This window comes from Lissotriton vulgaris, chromosome 5 (assembly GCF_964263255.1).
Source record: "Lissotriton vulgaris chromosome 5, aLisVul1.2, whole genome shotgun sequence".
Taxonomy (NCBI): Eukaryota; Metazoa; Chordata; class Amphibia; order Caudata; family Salamandridae; genus Lissotriton; species Lissotriton vulgaris.
Genome location: NC_141693.1, coordinates 566,725,011 through 566,744,818, shown reverse-complemented (window position 1 = coordinate 566,744,818; position 19,808 = coordinate 566,725,011). Strand labels below are relative to the sequence as shown.

Below are 19,808 nucleotides of genomic sequence, written 5' to 3'. Positions count from 1 at the left end.
TTGTGTGGGTAAGCCAAGTGCCCGCGACAGGAAACGTCTCCAAAAAAAACATGGACACATCCCATTTTTCTAGCCAAAACTGACCCTTTTTTATCCAACGTGGGTAGCTGTAGATTTTGGACCCTAGCTCAGCCACCACCTTAGGAACTCTAACCAACCTGTACATTTTTTCAAACTAGAAACCTAGGGGTATCCAGGGTAGGCAGACTTGTGTGGCTCTCTCGATGTTTTTTTACCCAAAATCCCTGGCAAAACTCAAACTCTGACAACAAAAACACAATTTTCTCATATTTCTGTGATGTAAAGTTCCTAAATCCTTTGGAAGCCCCAAACTTCCATCTAGACGGCTTTTTTCACTAAGTCTTCCAATAAAAATGGTACCTAACTTGTGTAGGTAGGCCTAGTGCACATGACAGTAAATGGCCCAAAACGTAACATGGATACATCAAATTTTTTTCACAGGAAACAGACCTTTTTTATCAATGTAGGTAGCTGCAGATCTTGGATTCTAGCTCAGCCGGCACCTAGGGAAACTTAGCAACCTGTACATTTTTGGAAACTAGTCACATAGGGATATCGAGGGTGAGCAGACTTGTGTTGCTCTCTCCAGGTTTTCTTACCCAGAATCCCTGGCAAGCCTGAATCTTTGAATAAGAAAACACAATTTCTTCACATTTCTGTGATGGAAAGTTTAGAAATCTCTGTGGAGCCACAAACTTCCATCCACCCGGCATTTCCCAATGCCTCCCAATAAAATGATACCTCACTTGTGTGGGTCGGCCTAGTGCGAGTGACAGGAAATGTCTCAAAATGCAACATGGACACATCAAATTTTTCCACCGAAAACTGACCCTTTTTTCCAATATGGGTAACTGTTGATTTGGGACCTTAGCAGGCACCTAGGGAAATCCACCAATCCTGAACATTTTTTTAAACTGGAAACCTAGGGGTATCCAGGGTTGGCTGACTTTCGTGGTTCTCACTAGGTTTTTTTACCCAGAATTCCTTGCAAACTTCAAACTTTTTCTAAAAAAATATCATTTTCCTCACATTTCTGTGATGGAAAGTTCTGGAATCTGCGGGGAGCCACAAACCTCCATCCACCTGTCATTCCCCCAAGTCTTCCAATAAAAATGCGGCCTCATTTGTGTGGTTAGGCTTGGCCACCATGACAGGAAGCGGCCCAAAACACAACACGGAACCTTTGCATATTTTCACTGAAAATAGACCCTTTTTTCCAAATGTAGGTTGCTGTAGATTTTGGACCCTAGCTCAGCCGGCACATATGAAATCCTAGCAAACCTGTACATGTTTTAAACCTAGACACCAATGGGTATCTACGGGTGGATGACTTGCGTGGCTCTCACCAAGTGTTGTTTTTACCCAGAATCCCTTGTAAACCTCAAACGTTGACTAAAAAAACACATTTTCCTCGCATTTCTGTAATGGAAAGTACTGGAATCTGCACCTAGCCACATACTTCCATTCACCTGCCATCCCCCCAAGTATCCCAACAAAAATGATACCTCACTGGTGTGGGTACGCCTAGTGTCCGCGACAGGAAATGGCTCAAAACACAACAAGAATGCATCACGTTTTTCCATTGAAAACTGACACTTTTTTTCTAATGTGGGCAGCTGTAGATTTTGGACCCTAGCTCAGTCGGCACATACAAAAAACTAGCCAACCTGCAAATTTTTGAAATTTAGACACAGGGGTATCCAGGGTGGGCTGACTTGCGTGGTTCTCTCTGGGGTTTTTAACTCAAAATCCTAGGCAAACCTCATACTTTGACTGAAATAACACATTTTCCTCATATTCTGTGATGAAAAGTTCTGGAATCTGTGGGGAGCCACAAACTTCCACCAACCCTGCATTTTCTTCAAGTATCCCACTAAAACGATACCTCATTTGTGTCGGTAAGTCTAGTGCTCACGACATCAAACGACCCAAAACGCAACTTATACACATCGCATTTTTCCACTGAAAATGAATCCCTTTTTTTCCAATGTGCCAACTGTTGATTTTGGACCTTAGCTCAGCCGGCACCTAGGAAAACCTAGCAAACCTGTAAAAGATGTTAAACTAGACACCGAGGGGTAACCAGGGTGGACTGGCTTGCATGGCTCTCACCATGTTTTTTGTACCCAGAATTCCTTGCAAACCTCAAATGTTGACTAAAAAAAACACAATTTCCTCACATTTCTGTGATGGAAATTATAAAACTCGGTTGGTAGACGCAAACTTGCATCCACACAACATTTCCCACGTCACCCGATAAAAATGGTGCATCACTTGTGTGCTTAGGCCTAGTGCCTGTGACAGGAAACAGCCCAAAATTATTCTTTTTCATCTCTGCTTCCTTTCTTTGTCACTGTTTTTCTGTCTTTCTCTTAATCTTACTCCTTTCCTAACTCCTTCTTGTATTTTTCTCTTTCTTGCTCTGGGTCACAGTCTGGTGAGAACCAAACAAGTGCTGGTCCCCACACACGAGTACCGTGGTCTCCAACTGCAACCACTGGCTCAAATTTAGCACTGGTTGGAGGTCTGGTGTGCTTTGGGTGGTTAGACGGGATTCTGCGACAAGCACATTTCAAAGTAGATAGCTCACTAAAGCTACTCAAAAAAACATAAAGGTGGCCAGGGTCGGATTGGAATTACATTTCGGCCCGGGCACCCCTTAAAAAGTGGTCCACATCCGCGGATTTCACCCTTTTATAAAACAGCGTTTGGCTAGTCTCATTGGCCTAATTTTTAGGGAAGGTTTGATAGATTACATATTTTAAAGCTCAGAGCCATACACATTGGTGAAAGCTAGAAGCACTACCTTTTGGCTGGTAGAGTGAGGTGAAATAAAATTGCCGAAACGCCACAACTCCTGATGCAGACTCTTAAAACTGGGCAAACAGAAGATTATTATTTTTTTTTATTGTCGTGTTAGAGTAAAATTAGCCAGAGGGCAGTGATTATATGAGCACCAGTCATATTAAAAAATATCAAATTAATGTTTATTTTAGGCCATAAGCAATTAAGAATCACAGCATGGCTCGGACTGGAACCAAATTCAGCAGCGCTGACCCTTACATTACATCCTCTTAATTTTTCTCACTGAAAAATGCATCACAGCGAGGCCTATCCAAACATACACCTGTCTTGTCTACCAAGACCTGAAAGACTTTGGCACTAAGGTGCCAACAACAGGACCTCCAAACACACACCTGTCTTGTCTACCAAGACCTGAAAGACTTTGGCACTAAGGTGCCAACAACAGGACCCCAGCGGTGCCCCTTCACTCACCCTTCAACCTCCCCAGCCAAGTATCGCCTCAGGGCGATGACATAGCAGGGGAGGGGTAAAGTAAAGTATAAAGCTGCTGCTGCTCCAGGGAGCTGAGGTGATAATGGCCCACCGGCCGGCCGCATAACCTGCGCTATGCAAGGCGCCTCAGTCTAACATTACAGCAGGGAAGTGAGCTTCTGTCCCGGCCCCACGGGGGCCAAGCTAAAGTGCCGAGAATACTGACCGAGCGACATTGCTGCAAGCTACCCCTAGGATGCTTGCTCCACGTTACAATGGCTGGGCTGGGAAGAGGCAGTAAGGATTGAGCTAACAAAAAAACGGCCCACAGGTGACTCCTAGGCACCGGCCCATCGGCCGATGCCCGACTGCCCGACTGCCCGCCTTCCCAATCCGATGCTGAAGGTGGCCCATCCTCAACATTGGTACCGTTGGCACACTCTCGTGTTCCCTTCTCATTGTGTATTAGTATCAGAGCCTGACTGGAATCGAAAACTAACCCGGCCAAAGATATACATTCGAGTCTCCACACCGCATGAGATTGAGAATAGAATAGGGCCCTGGGTACTTTCATGGCTGGACCATGGGAAACCATCAAACTCTAAACGCAGCCCATTGGGACAGAGATCAAGACCATTGATTTGCGTGAAGACCACCGTAAAGTGATTTAAGTTAAGTCCGTGCGCTGTAGAGGCCCAGACTGGGCATGTGCGAGCCCTCGCGCTCAGATACTTAAAGGGAGGCTGCGCCTGCTCCTGCGTGCCTGCGCCGTGCGCGGAAGCAGCATCCTCGCGCGTTAGAGAGCAGCGCCGCGCGCTCCAGAGGCACTACTGTGAGAGGCGCTGGGAGGAGAGAACAGCTGGAGGATGGCTTCGGCGCTGCACTGAGTCCGCCTGGGCATATTCCCACCTCGTGCTTCTTATTAGATTGATTTTTTCGTTCTTTTGCGTTTATCTTTTTTTTTTTAAAGCATGAGTCACCAGTCCCTCCGAAGAGGTATCTCTTGCCCGCCCCGCGACGCCAACTGCACCCGGATTATGGCATCGTTCGCCGGATTGAACGACTCGAATGTGAACGCCTACAAACTGGTGGACCTGCCGGACGCCACCACGACGGTAAGTGACTCTGTGGCAGGGGAACCCTGCTCAGCGCGTGGGATAGGTGGCAGCTTCTGTTGGCCAAGTTTGAGAGAGCGCGCCCCTGCGCAGCTGCACTCGTCACGGGGCTTCCCTGTCAAGAACGGACTGTGGTAGGGAAGACCTGTTGAGTTCTCTGGTGTTTAAACAGCACCACTTTCTATGTGTGTTTGGCACTGTCAATGTGTTAACTCTGTCCAGGGTCGTGATTACACGCCCGGACCTTGCGGGGGTCTACAATAATGTCAGTAGTTCTCGGTGCATAGATTTGGAAGGATGCTCTTGCCTACACGATCAATTATTTAGTTAGTTAATGAATAAATACAAACAAACACAGCGACAGATGGGGGGACGGAGCGACGGGCCGAGTAGCAGGCACGTAGTTAGATAGGTGCATATACATTTATATGGACTGATATGTAGAATTGTAGTATACAATTTAGAGACAGAACAATATATATTAAAAAATATATATATATATATATAAACACACAAATACATAGATAGATAGATAGATAGATAGATAGACAGATAGACAGAAAGATAGATAGATAGATAGATAGATAGATAGATAGATAGATAGATAGATAGATCAGCTCTTTTACATTGCAGATGAACAATATACATTCCTACCATGCACTTAGAGTCAAGTCTCACAGATTGTTTCAAGTGGGGATGGTATTAGGCTTCTGCCACCTTCAACCTGCCCACCCCCCCTCCAATCAGCTCACAGTGTAAAAGAGTCCCGGCTTTGTGAATGAAGAAGTACTCCGGAAGTGGCGTTCTCTTCCTTGTCCCGCGTTTCTAAATAGAAAGTGCAATTCGTTAGAATTCCTCATGAATTGATACTTTACAAAATAAATGCATGTTTATTTATAAGTAAAATGATGCGTGGACTCAAAACTTGCCAGGCGCATATACCAATAGCATTGTCACAGATTTAAATATGAGGGGATATATACATGGACAAACCTCTACATAAACACGGATACACGCTGAAGGATCAAGGTGACCTCAGACACATGGGGTCTTCTGTGGAGGTGCTCTTTTGTTGGACGCAGGGGACAGCACCTTCCCAACCAGGTATTGAATGGGTCAACAACATGCACTGAATTTGCTGATGATTGCTGCAGTGTGTTATCAATTGCATTGTTATGTTTTTTTTAGTTGATGAGTGTTTACATAACATGCTTTATATTATATGTGTAGTATATGTATGACGCAATTGATTTGCATAAACGGTAACAATACTTTATAGTACTGAATATACTGCTGTAGTAGGTATATAAAAGGGGTCTCTGGGCGTGAAAGTAGTGCTTGCATTGTATACAGTGGGCGACGGTGATGGTGTCAAATTGTAATCGTACTGTTGACAATAACTTCTAAAGGGGTCTCAGCAAGCACTGAGCTTCCTTTTTTCAGTGTGGGGAGTATCTGTTTCACCTTTTGAGAGCCTTTAGAAAGATTGTTTCCTTGAGCGTTGAATTTAAAACGTTCAACACGTTTACATCCACAGACTGCATGCAAAAAAATCTCAGCCTACTATATTTCTTAAAATTCTGCATGAAAAATGGACTTTCAAATGTACCTACTGTTATTCCTAAGTTTTTTTAATGCACCTCTGGTTCCCTTCTAGGTGCCTCTTCTGTTTATAAACTACTCTAAAACTCATGCCCAGCTGTCTTAAGTTCTTTTTGGAAACCATAACACTATCTATTCATTCCAGCAAGCAATTGCTTCTCACATATCACCCTCTAAAGATTGATATGTGCCACAAAGAAACTGAAGAGAATGTATGGAATGAGCATGCAAAACTACCCCCATTACTAATGGGCTGGCCACTAACTTTGGGCTCCCGGGTAGGTGCTACTCACGTAGAGCGCCTCAATGTTTTGTCAGGGGTAGTATGTGCAATATATATTAAACTTCATTTAAATACATTGAGCAATACACACATAGAAACACACAGAGACTAGGGGTTGGCTTACATAGGTGATTGAACTGACGAGTATGCTTATGAGAGGAGATATGAATGCATGCATGTATGTGTGTGTATGTATGGATGTATGTGTAACTAACTGATAAACAGGTTGATAGTTGTTTGTGTGTGTGTGTGTGTGTGTGTGCAGTGGTAGTGAACGTGAATATGTATGTAACACACTCATCCATTTGGAACCCATGGTGATGAGTGCATGTGTTTATAAAGCATTATTATTAGAAGTGCCAGAATTACACAAGAGAAAGTTCTGAAACTGGACTTATGACCAATACTTCCACCACTGGGATTTGTGTGTGCCTCCTTAGTCACAGATTACATCAGCCTCTAATTCTCCCATGGTCAAAACAATGAATATCACTGACTTGGGTAACAATAAAACATCAGTTATGCAGCGCTGAAATATCCACAGATGAGCAAGTGCTATACAACTGCATGCGTCATTATGTTAACCCGTAATTACTATACTAAGGCCCCCATTAAGATGGTGGACGTACTTCAGACCGCCCGCCACCCTAGCGGTGCTGGGACCGGCTGCCAGTGGTGCGGCGGTCCCGCACTGCCAATTAGGATGCAACCGCCACCCTGGCTGTCGCATCCCGCATATTCAACATTGTGGTGGGCGGTGCTGTAAGTAGCACCCGCCACAATGTTAAAAATTATTGTTGTGCATTGGCATGTACAATGTGACAGGCAGCGCGCGGTGCCTGCCACCTTGTGAATGCCAATGTAGGTAGGTACCATGGGTACCCCCCAGGTGCAGCCACCCACCTCAGCCCCGGTTGCCCGCAACGGGCCCCCAAAGTAGACACCACATGCCTTTCCATGGCAGAGTCTCCACCATGGAAAGGCATTTCTGTGCACACATTATAAAATCAATGGCGGTGCCTGCAAGGCACCGCCACCATATTATGGGGCTTTTCCGCCTGGCAGGCAATCGTGATCATTGCCTACCGGCGGAAAAGCGGCGGACGGTCCGGTAACCTCATGCTAATGTGGGGTAAATGGCCGTGATGCTGGGTGTTTTGGCGGGCATTGGTGATCCGCCCTCCATGCTAATGGGCCCCTAAGTGTTGTCATTGATCTAAACTAGTTCCCACTTCTGCCAACACCTGACCCTCCGGGGAGAAATAAAGTTTCACAATACAACATGATACAAGCATTCCTATTAAGAAACTTACACATATTATTGTGAGAACTGAGGTATGTGAGTATTTCCATGTGCATGCGTGCGAGTGGTGTATACAGTATGTGTAAGTGCATAAGTGTGGGATGTATAAATATGCATGTGCTTAGTGAGAATATGTTTATCTAATATGTGTGCACAGGGGGTGTGATGAGCTTGGTGAATGGTGTGTGATGTGTTCCATGATCTTACATGTAGGTGATCCAGGTTTATTTCTACATTAAAAAAAATATATGCATCGAATGTAGATCTCAATAGTGTATACAGCCTAGTTTTACCAAAATGCACATGCACTCGCACCACATACAAGCGCGCACACAAGCATGCACAAACACAAACTTACATATATTATAGAGTCAGCGACAGGGACTATACACTTATGGATGAAATGGCTACATGTTTAGTCTGTAGGAAATGCATTTTCATTTGGTAATATATGTGACATTGTTTGGCAAATCTACCAACATTTGGCAGCAACTTTGCCCGGTCAACGAAGTGTCGTAATCTCGCATTTCGTATAGATTGGTCAAGTTAAGGCATAGATATTGCAGTCAAAACAAAATCAGCGTTCAATATTGTTAGAAAATAGGATTTTTCTGGTTTAGTCATAGCAAAAACAATTAAACTACTTTTAATCAAACTTTGTATAATGAGACACCTTTAATTAGATTCGCCTGTTTTTTGTGTGGTGTAAATACATTCAGTAGTTTTATGGTTTGACTTTCCAGCGTAGCTATTGCTAGACAATAATGCAAGCATCAGTAGAGAAGGGCTGGTTCCGCCCACACGTTCAGAGCCAGGAGTATTTGATTTGGCAGAAATTGTGTGCTTCCCCAAAAAAAAAGCTTTCCATCCACACAGATGTGATCAGTTTGTTTATATATCCAGCTGCCTGAGCTTCTATTTTCAGGGGTATACAATATCATTGTAATGCTATTAAAGTGTCTTAGATAGCTAGATAACTTACAGTGTTTTTCTACATGGATGTTAAGGTCTGCCTTGACAATGCCACTGTTACCTAGAGTCTCAACATGCACCGGTATTATTCTACAGTTCTTTGCTTCTACAAAAATACTTATCTATCCCCATGGTTTTTGGTGGTAATGCTTCGCAGTACTACATAACATTCCTTTAAAGCTAAACCTAATAGCATTGCCAATGCTTGTTTAGATGTTAGAATTAAAAAAAATGGCTTGATGCCCCTTAAATTGTATATGGTTTGGATATTTATCCTCTCTTGCACTGAAAAGTACCTACATGGATGTGGAACCTGATTGTTTTTTCGGAGTTAACATTTTGCTTTGGCTGCGGCATAGTGTATTTCTGCTCCTACGAAATCAGCAGGCATCACTGTGGATAAAATGTTCTTGGGCTTTGTAGGTGGAGGGGGTGTAAGCTGGTCCCACACCAAACCTCAGCCCCATAGCTCTCCTAGGCTAATGGTAGGGCAGGTATGATCACAGAAGAATGTAAAATACATTTCCTCTTAAAAAATTGGTAAATACTGGTATTGCCCGTTGTCACAGAATAACCATGTTGAATTGCCTTTGATTTTGGCCTTGTAAACACATTTGCACAAAAACGTGTAAAAACAAAAAAATTTTGATTTAAATCTGGTCTTGTAAAGTTGCAATCAGATTGGTCAAGTGGAGAGGGCTTTATAAAGGGGTCTCAAAAGTTTCAATTTTTCTTAGAAATTGTAATAGAAAATAAAGTGAGACTGCAACTGCAGGGTGAGGCTGAAGTCCATCCAATGCCACCAGCGCCTGCTAGGGAGGATATGTCAAATGGACAGTGGTGTGGGACGACTGGGAGTAAAGCAAGATCAAAGGCTTTTAGCCCCTTGCCCGGTGCCCAGAAGGGAAAGCCGAATGCATGACTCAGTGGACATTGGAAAGAAGATATTGGAAGCAGAGCGCTCTCAAGACCCTCCGGTCTGTGCCGAGTTTGTCTTGAGGGGGTGAGTGTACATGAAATAATGGGTGCAGAGCATGGCTGAAAGACATGCCTTGCCCTGTCTGTGTTCCACCAGGTTCTTGGGTGGCAGAGTACAAGCATGTCAGACCCTGAATCCCTAACGCTTAGGCATGGCCACTTGGACAGGTTGACCGGGCAAGGGTGGACCCAGGACCATGCTGTGCTCCTTGAACTCTCTGAGCATGGCAAAAGCTTATGCCCAGTGGCCTCTGAGAACTGGAAGAGAGGGTTCAGAGCAGGGCAAGGCACACATTTTGCCATAAGTTCAGAGCTCACAGGGCATGACTGTAAAAATGCCCTCCGTATACCAGGGGCATGGAGCTAGGCTCAGGCATTGCTGAAGGTCATATACTGTATCTAGTGACGTGCTATGTAAGATTGAAAGATGTATTCTTCAGGCTTTGGGAACCAGTGGAAAGGATGCCAGGCATATCTGAAGGTCATATTCTGATCCAAAAGCCAGTTGAACACAGCCTTATGGGCAAAGGCACTGGGCACAGGACTTAGCTAAAGCCACACTCTCTGCACAGTCCCACTGTAGGTTATCTACACTATGCTCCCGAGGCAAGTGATTGGACACGCTGTTCATCGTGTACAGCAGTGGCTGGTAGCTTCCCCCTTGCGCCCTTTGCTCAAAGGCATAGACTACAACATGCAGGCTCTGGGATTAGGGGCACTCTACATTGGCCATAGCCAAAGGTTACTTCCTGTGGCAGAGTCTGCTGTATATAACCAGTGGTTGTGCAGATTTCGCTCGACACGAAAAAAAATCAGCTCTTAGCCATGTTATGTTGTCCTTGTATCATAGGAAGTGCACATTTGTAGTGCAAAGGACTTCTGTACTACAAAATAACGTGTAAGTGCAAAATTTAGATAGAGGCTATGCACTAAAGGGCACTGAATAGAGTATGCGGTGAGAACTTAACCGCATCGCTGCGGCGGTGATTTTCGCGCTGCGCGGCTTTTTTTCAAAAGCCGCGTTAGATGACGAGCTGAGCTCGTCATCCGCACACGCCCCCCGTGGCTGATGACGAGCTGAGCTCGTCATCAGCATCGAAGGGGTTAAAGAATTCGAATAGAGGCTAACTAAGCCTTTTCAAAGGTTTCAGTGCATTTAGGTCAGGGGATAAACAGAAAGACAGATTCATAGGCAGAGAGAGATAGAGATAAGTAGAGAACAAGAAGGAGAGAAGCGAAAAAATAAATAGGTATAATTAAAGGGAAGAAGAGAGAATGTGTACGGAAGAAAAGAGGGGCGTCTAAGAGGCAGACTACAGAACGAGAGAAAGTCTGAGAGCAACAGAGACAGGCTGAAGATGGAAAATACAATATTGAAAGAGAGATACAGGGTAGAAAAAGCGGGAGGGAGCGGAGGCGAGAGAGGAGAAGAAAAAAAGAGACCAATGCTGATAGAGGTAGAGGGAGCGAGACAAGCAGGTAGATGGATTAATAGGTTGATGGTGGGAAACAAAGAGAGAGAGAGAGCACAGAGATATACAATCAGGCAAAAACACAAAGGGTCAATTTATTAATACACAATTAGATGGGCAAATACACAGACAGTCTTATTAATAAGTGTATAAGTTGTAGGAAGGAAAGAAACAAACAAATATACACAGACACATAAAGAGACACTTCGATAATTGTACACTTAGCAAAGTATAGAGTTAGGCAAATAGTTTAAAACACCGTTAAACAACTAGTTGAATAGATAGTTCACAGACACAGAAAGATTGACTGACACAAAGAAAGGCAAACATACAAACACAAACAAGGACATATATTCAGCCAGACAGTTGGAGAGGCAGATAGATCCACAGGAATTCAAACAGATACTCGTAAGAATGATCATTGTCTTTAGCCAACAGTATATTATAGGAGGGATACAAAGTAATGAAGATCACACTTCGGGGTAGGAAGTGGTCATTGCTTTAGGGCTTAGGATGGGAAAGCAATAAGACTACCCCACAATTGATGAAAAGGAGAGGGGGCACTAAAATAATAGGCTCCAATCAACAGAATGTGCTTGGTATGTGCGGAGACGATTAGTGAGCACATGGGAAAATTACTAACTGTTGATTCAATGCAGCGGCCATAGTTGCTGAGATGCATTGTATCAAAAGGAGAGAGATAGATATGGTGCTGTTTTTCTCTCTCTCAGGGCTAGTGCATTTTAGGTAGCCATGTGATAAAGCATACTACCTTGCACTGTAGTGCAAGGGTGTGTGCGTTCTCTATAGGTTTTGTAGTGGAAGGGGACCCTTCAGATTTAAAAATGATGCTTTAATGTATTCCCGGAATATTATTGTGGTATGCAATGCAGCACACCTTCAAAGTGAGAAAAATGTGGAGATATTTGAAATGTGCTCCACCATTATACACCCCTCAAGGGGGCTTAATTTCTTTGAAGAAATCCCTGTCTGCAAATATTAGTATGTAGAGATTTGCTTCAAAGCCAATGGGTGGTGGCATGGGAACATACATATACCACCTATGGAATGCCCTCTTGACGCAAAGTAGCACAAAGTAACACATAGCGCTACTCTGCATTACTTTAGGAAACTTATCAACCCAAATCATGATTTGCGATCGAAAAGAGATCCCAACACAACAGTGTGCACTGGGTTTTCATGACTTTTATGACACAAACCCATTGCAAAGTGTTCGTAAATGTGGGCCCTCGGGCTGTGTTTGCGTCATTTTTTTGACACAAAACCTACACTAAGTTTGAGTCAATTTCACACGTAATTTCTTTTTCCCCCTGAGTTTTATATAGCACAGACTTGACATGAACATATCAGAGCGCTTTACATAGCGCTAGTTGCGTCCCACAAGGGAACAGTCATTTTGTATTATTGTTAGGCACTGGGAGATTAAGTGACTTTCCCAGAATCACAGGATGTTGAGCATCCTTGCCAAGACTCGAACTCGGTTCCCCACATTTGAGGTTGACCGCCCTACCCGTTAGGCCACTTCATCTCCCTTAATGTCAGGCATGGCAGAGCATAGGGGGAAATTAATGAGTACTGAAAAATCAGCCAGGTGTGATGGTACGTGAGGAAATGATAGATAGTCAGGCCACTCAGATATTACGATGGTCGGTAGCTGCACAGATGACTGTGGAGTACAATGTAACATTTGACTTGACATGTTTGTAACTCTTGCAGAGTTAGTAAATGCAACAGTGAAAAACAGGTCTGTGAAGTAGAAACATTCCATGTGATAATCTACACACTCTGGGGCATATGTACAAAGCAGCGTTACGCTGCCTTGAAAATAAGGCCCCCTTTCATGCTATGCTTAACGGGAAAGGGGTGAGCAATGGATGTTGTGATGGGCGTTTCACCACGACACCCATCGATTTTGACGCCTCTCCTATTTACAAGGACAGCATAAATAGGAGGCAGCGCCAAAATTAAGACCAGGGAAAACCTGGACTTAAATTGGCAAAACAAGGAGAAAGTGATTATTTCTCCTCGTTTTGGCTTTTTCCATGTGCGCTGCCTTGTGCTGCACACATGAAAAAGCAAAATGCCTTAGATTGTTTATATACAGAAAGGTCCCCCTTCCTGCATATAAACAATGTTTTAAAAAAATGCCATTTTGTGACTTCCATGTGTGCTGCATTAACCAGCACACATAGAAGTGACAAAATGCCATTTAAAGACTGTTTGTGTGCAGGAAGGGACACCTTCTTGCACATAAACAATCTTTAACTGCACACAGACACCCTTGCACTATGGTGCAAGGGTGCCTGGGTTGGCGCTACACTGCTAACTGCAGCTCCAGCGCAGGGTGAAATGCAAGGCTGCTTTTTATGAAAAATAACGCACCCAGGCAAAAGCAAATATACCAGCAAAGTTCAAGGGACAACAAATTAGTAAAAAGTAATAATAATCAGGCACAAAATTAGCATTTGGAGATTTAATTAGATACAATTGATAAAAATAGTCATGAGGATAATCAATGACATAGATACGAATAACAAATAACAATAAAAAGTTCTTTCATTGGAAAATCAGTGAATATAAATTGATATGTATACAAAAATTCCCAATGGTCTGAAGGGGAGATGGCTTTCGTCTACGCGTTTCAACTCATGAGAAGTGTCTTCCTCAGGACGCTACCATCTTGTAGCTAAAAATAGATAAAACATTTTTGAGAAGAACTGTTGGTATTCGTGCTAACAGTGTGCATTTGGTCAATACATTGGCTGAGACTATAACTTGAACTGGTTTGCCAGAAAAATAATAATGTCACATGATGTACCGCTTTTTGATTAGTTAATTATACAGAGCTGATATAATACAGAGACATACATCAATATCGTCTGGTTGTACACATCAATATGATATACATATACAGAGAAATAATCATTGTGTCTGAGGAGCAGAAAAGAATATACCGGGATCAAGAGAAAAAATATATAGACCAGAAAAAGTAAGGAATTACTTGTGTACCAAAGATGCCTGGTTCTGCCCATACCGACAGAAAATACGTTTTTATTTTATTATATTTAGTGGAAGAATCTTCTTTGTCCTGCCTATTTAAAGGTATGTAAGTTATTTAAACATCTATATTTCCTGTTAGATCGTTCCAATTGAGGTAAGGTCTGTTTATGCCGGAAGAATAACTGTTTAAACTCACCCTAATGCAAGGCTGCACCATATTCTTGTAAATATGGTGCAGCCTTGGGATGCCGAAGTGGCGGTGTGAGGCGTTGAGCATTGACGGCTAACGCCTCACTCCACCACTTCCTTGTACATATGCCCCTTTGAATCCTAATGGCGTGGTGTGAATGCCAAGGATGGGCTACGAAAGAGCGCTCGGATTCAGTCAGGAAGTAAATGAGCAGTGAAATAAGTGCCCATTTTTCTACAGAAAACGTCTTCTGCAACTAGGGACTAGATAAGAGATGGACGAGGCAAGGAAGTAACTTTAGAAAAAACGTATGCGAAAGTGTATGAAATGCATGAAAAAACTCTTATCATGAGCAACTGATTTAAAACGAGGCCTGGGTGCGTTTGATAACGCTTTAGTACTGCATCGGCAAGGGAAAAGCTGGACACCATGTAATGTTTGTTAGAAAAGAGCAACCAGAACTGGGCAGGCCCAGGGGGGTCGGTGCAACATTACACATCATCCAATTATCTTTCGAGAATCAAGAGCACGTGCGGAGCGTACTGTCAGCTCCTGCGCAGGAGTCTAAAGGCCTTTTCATGGCGAGGAACTCAGAGGGCTGCCAAGGGGCGAGGTGTATGTGCACAACATCACAACAATAAGAAGCACAATAAAACCGTTTTCATACGGGGAATTTCATATGACAAAGGGCAACAATACCCTCACTGTAGCCACCATTGTCTCTGACGTTGACATGTTGAACAATGTCAACCCCAGAGCAGCGCATGATCCTTTCCACGTCAGAAAGCGAAAAATACGGCTAGTGATTAGACAAGCGATTCAAAACAATTGGTTTTGAGGTAACGTCAAAAATATGTCTCTGTGAATACTTGGAGCACAGCCCAGTTTTTGTGAACGAGTAAGATGACATGCCATAATTGAGAAATTCAATATTCTGTAGCCTCAAGGTGATTTCTGGAATCAATTCAAAGAAATTGCCTCTTTCTAGAGCATTCCTCATTTGAGGTCTTCATTGGAAAGAATTCTCCGGAGGACGGTTGCCAGCCACTCTCAAAGAAGTGGGAACACATTCACACATTCACACTGCTGTCCTTAGCTCTCTCTTTGGTCAGTAAGACAAATGTCTCTAAATTCGCAGTAGGGGCAACTGGTTGTGCAAATGCAAATGGCACATTTTAAATGCAAGCAACGGGGAGGGGGCCTGAGGGGCTTAGCACCCCATAATAATTCTTGCCACCCACCCAAATACACCTGGCAGCAGGCAGTGTTCACAGGTCAACGTCAAGATATTAACACAAACACAAAAGTTTAGCTTATATTAACACTTCCTTCACCTCAAAACATGTTCAGCATGTAGGTTGAAATTAAATACATGCCTTGCGTTGCGGAGGAAACCTCAAGCACTTTCCTTCAATCAACCAATCAATCAAAGCATTTGTAAAGCACACTACTTACCCGTGAGTCTCAAGGCGATCCGAGGAGGAGGACCTCTGTCTTGTCCGAGTTCAGCTTCAGTCGGCTGTTTCTCATCCAGTCCCAACTGCCTTCATTCCTTCGTGGAGGTTGGTTTTGGCTGTGTGGGGGTCCTTGGTGAGGGAGAAAATGAGCTGGGTGTCATCGGCGTAGGAGATGATGTTGAGGTTGTGCAGTCGGGCGACGTGGGCGAGCGGTGCCATGTAGATGTTGAACTGCGTTGGGCTGAGGGATGAGCCCTGGGGTACGCCACAGATGATCTTAGTTGCTTTGGGGCATAAGGGGGGGAGACGGATGCACTGTGTTCTGCCGGAGAGGAAGGAGGGGGTCTAGTCCAGGGCCTTCTCTTGGATCGTGGCGTCATGGAAGCGTGTTCGTAGTTTGCGGTGGCAGACCATGTCGAAGGCGGCTGACAGGTCCAGGAGGATGAGGGCTGCGGTTTCTCCGTTGTCTAGCAGGGTCCTGATGTCATCGTGGCGCCGATGAGGGCAGTTTCTGTGCTGTGGTTGCTGCGGAACCCGGACTGGGACGGGTCCAGGATGCTGTTCTCCTTGAGGAAGCTACTCAGTTGGTTGTTGACGGCCTTCTCGATGACCTTCACCGGGAACGGGAGCAGGGAGATGGGACGGAAGTTCTTGAGGTCCTTGGGATCCGCCTTGGGTTTCTTGAGTAAGGCTTTGATCTCAGTGTGCTTCCAGCTCTCTGGGAAGGTTGCTGTTTCGAAGGAGATGTTGATGGCTTTCCGGAGATGGGGTGGGATGGTGGTGCTGGCTTTGTTGAAGATGTGGTGTGGGCATAGGTCTGACGGGGATCCGGAGTGGATGGTGTTCATGATCTTGATGGTGTCATCGTCGTTGATGTTGGTCCAGGAGAGCAGGCGGATGGTGTGGGTGGTGGTAGCGGGGGCGGAGGTCTCAGTGGTTGCCCGGGTAGTCGCGGCGTTGAAGCTGTCATGGATGTCTGTGATCTTGAGGTGGAAAAAGGTAGCCAGAGAGTCGCACAGGTCTTGCGAAGGTGGGATGTCATTGGTGTTGGAGCTGGGGTTGGAGAGTTCCTTCACGATGTTGAAGAGCTCTTTGCTGTTGTGTACGTTGTTGTCTAGGCGGTCTTTGAGGGAGGCCCTTTTGGCGGATCTGATGAGGTGGTGGTGTCTGCGGGTGGCGTTCTTGTGGGCTGCATAGCTTTCCGGTGTGCGTTCATGGATCCAGTTCTTCTCTAGCTTTTGGCAGGTTTGCTTGGAGACCTGGAGGCTTTCTTTCTGGTGTGGCTGTTGAAGGGTTTCTTGAGCGGGCGAGGGTGTTGGTGCAGTCGTTGATCCACTGTCTGAGGTTGCGGGTGGCGGCGTCGGGGTCGATCGGGTCTGTGGATGGGCTCCGGGCGAGGGTGGTGGTTAGTTGGTCCTCAGTGACTTTGTTCCAGCATCGGCGAGGCATCTGTTGGGTGCGGTGGTGCTTGGTGGGTTTCCGGAAGTGAAGTGGATGCAACGGTGGTCGGTTCAGTGGAGTTCGGTGGTGTGGTTGAAGGAGAAGTGGGAGCTTGCGGAGTAGATGGGGTCAAGCGTGTGGCCGGCGGAGTCGGTGGGTGTTGTGACGAGTTGTCTGAGTCCGAGGTTGGCAAGGTTGTCAATCAGGGTGGAAGAGTTGGAGTCGTTGTTGTTCTCGAGGTGGAAGTTCAGGTCCCCGAGGAGGATGTAGTCCATGGAGGCGAGGGCACGTGTGCTGATGAAGCTGGCGATGGAGTTGCTGAACTGTGGTGGGGGTCCGGGGGGGTCTGTAGACGAGGGTTCCTCTGAGGGTGTTGTTGAGGTGGGGTGTGGATCTGGAAGTGTAGGTGTTCGGCGGTGCTGAGGGTGTCCTCGCGTTGGTCGAGACTTTGATAGTGTTCTTGTGGACGATGGCGATTCCTCCTCCTACTCCGTTGGTGTGGTCCTTGCGGGTGATTTTGCAGCCTTCTGGGATGGCTATGGCGATGTCGGGTGCCGAGGAGGGGTTCAGCCAGGTCTCCGTCAGGAAGGCGACATCTGGGGTGTTGGAGTCGAGTAGGTCCCAGAGTTCAACGGCGTGTTTGCGGGCGGAGCGGGTGTTGAGAAGGATGCATCTGAGGTAGTTGGGTTCTTTGGTAGCTGGGTTGGCGGGTCGGATGCTGGTGAATCTGCAGTACCGACAGGAGAAGGGTCCTTGGGTGCGCTTTGGGGTAGCCAGGTAGCAGGTGCGTGATCGTCCGGCGTTGAGTGCTTGGAGGGTGCTGGAGTCGTAGCGGAGACGGGTGTCATGGCGTTCGCAGGGGCCAGGGGTCCTGCCCTGGGCGTGGTCCAGGAGCGTACGAGCGCAGACGGGCTTGCCTTAGGCGTGCCTTCGGCGTGCCAGCATCGCGCCCGCTACACGCAGCCGCATGCCATGCAGCTGCCATATAAGAGAAGGTGAGAGGGAGGAGCAGCTGGGAGGCGGGAGCGGGGCTGTGAATGGGAAAGTGAGGGGGCGGGCCGCAGGGAGGCAGCGGCGGTAAAGGCGACGGGGATACAGAAGGCAAGAGAGAACGGGGCAATCAAAAAAGTAAAGAAGCGGGTAAAAAAAACAACAGTTTACAGAGGGTAAAACAAGAATGCAGTTACAGGCAACACAGATGAAAATGAGAGAGACAGTTCCAGGCAACACAAATGGAAACAAGGGAAGCACAAAGAGAGGGCGGGAGCGGCAAACTCACGGAGTGGCAGCAGTGTGCTCAAAGGCAGGGACACACAGGCGGAGCTGTGTGGCTTGGGGAGCGGTCTAACCTGCAAGCAGGCTCAAGGGTCGCTACCTTTACCGTGCAGCCGCCGCCATATATAAGGGGAGGAGGGAGGGACGAGCAGCTGGGAGGCGGGAGTGGGGCGGCGAATGGGAAAGTGAGGGGGCAGGGCCGCAGGGAGGCAGTGGAGGAAAAGGCGACAGGGATACAGAAGGCAAGTGGGAACTGGGGCAATCAAAAAAGTAAAGAAGCGGGTAAAAAAAAACAACAGTTCACACAGGCCAAAACAAGAATGCAGTTACAGGCAACACAGATGAAAATGAGAGAGGCAGTTCCAGGCAACAGAAATGAAAACAAGAGAGGCACAGAGAGAGGGGGGAGCGACAAACTCACGGAGCGGCAGCAGCAGGTTCAAAGGCAGAGACACACAGGCGGAGCTGTGCGGCGTGAGGAGCGGCCTAACCTGCAAGCAGGGTCCAGGGTCGCTCCCTTAATATACAAAGGATCAGAGGAACTGCTCCTGCATGGTCATTTATAAAATTTAGTGCGCCACATGGGATAATCATAATGCTACATGATTCACTATAAGTAATGTAACTCAAGGTTTACTTGTGAACTATCCTTTGCATGATGTGGGTCCTTTTTTTTCTGTTTCTCTGTGTAGGAAAAACATTGGCTTATGTTTACTAAGACTGTGCCGCTACAAAGCCATGTAAAATGACGCAAATTGGCACAAAGTTTGGGAAAAAGATTTGCTTTCCAATACAAAAGTTTTTTTGTGCTTGAAAGTTGCCCTCTCTTGGTGCAGAGGTGCACATTATAGTGCTCTGCACTACTGTTCATGCAGGGGTCAATCCATGGGAGGGGGGGTACATGTTTGTTTTTTAATGCAACGCCTGATCTACTAAGATAGCAGCATCAGGCTTTACATAACTCATCATTCAAGCAGGCACAAGTGTGAGATTTTTTTTATTTCTACTAACACTTCACACATTTCATGTGCGCTGCATTGTACAGCATACAGCACACATCCAAGCTGTGCCATTAAAAAAAAATTCTAGACGTAAGATTTTCAAGCAGAATGGAATACATCCAGTGCAAAACCTCTTCTCCAACTCATACGCATGGTGCAAAGGTGTGTGCATTCCGACAAGCAGCCTGCATGTGTGCCAGTGCAGGGAAAGGGAGCAACAGCAGAACTTTTTTGTTAATATGACCAGTGCTTAATTTGAGCCAGTGGTTTCCAGTGCTCAGCATCTGCACTTAATTGCCAACACTGCACTTAGGACAGTCTGCCACATGGTGGCATTGCTCATCTAATTTAGAGATGAGCAGAACAACGGTTGTTTATGAAAACAATATACATAAAAAATTA

General features: G+C 45.6%; 1 protein-coding gene across 1 annotated transcript in view; it reads left to right on the top strand.

The window, feature by feature from the left end:
• Positions 1-4,083: 4,083 nt before the first annotated feature.
• OPN4 (opsin 4) overlaps positions 4,084-19,808 on the top strand; it is a 944,045-nt gene continuing 928,320 nt past the window's right edge. Inside the window, exon 1 of the mRNA XM_086920132.1 lies at positions 4,084-4,412. Coding sequence (XP_086776258.1) covers positions 4,269-4,412 — 144 coding nt within the window. The 5' untranslated portion in view covers positions 4,084-4,268. The remainder of the gene's footprint in view (positions 4,413-19,808) is intronic.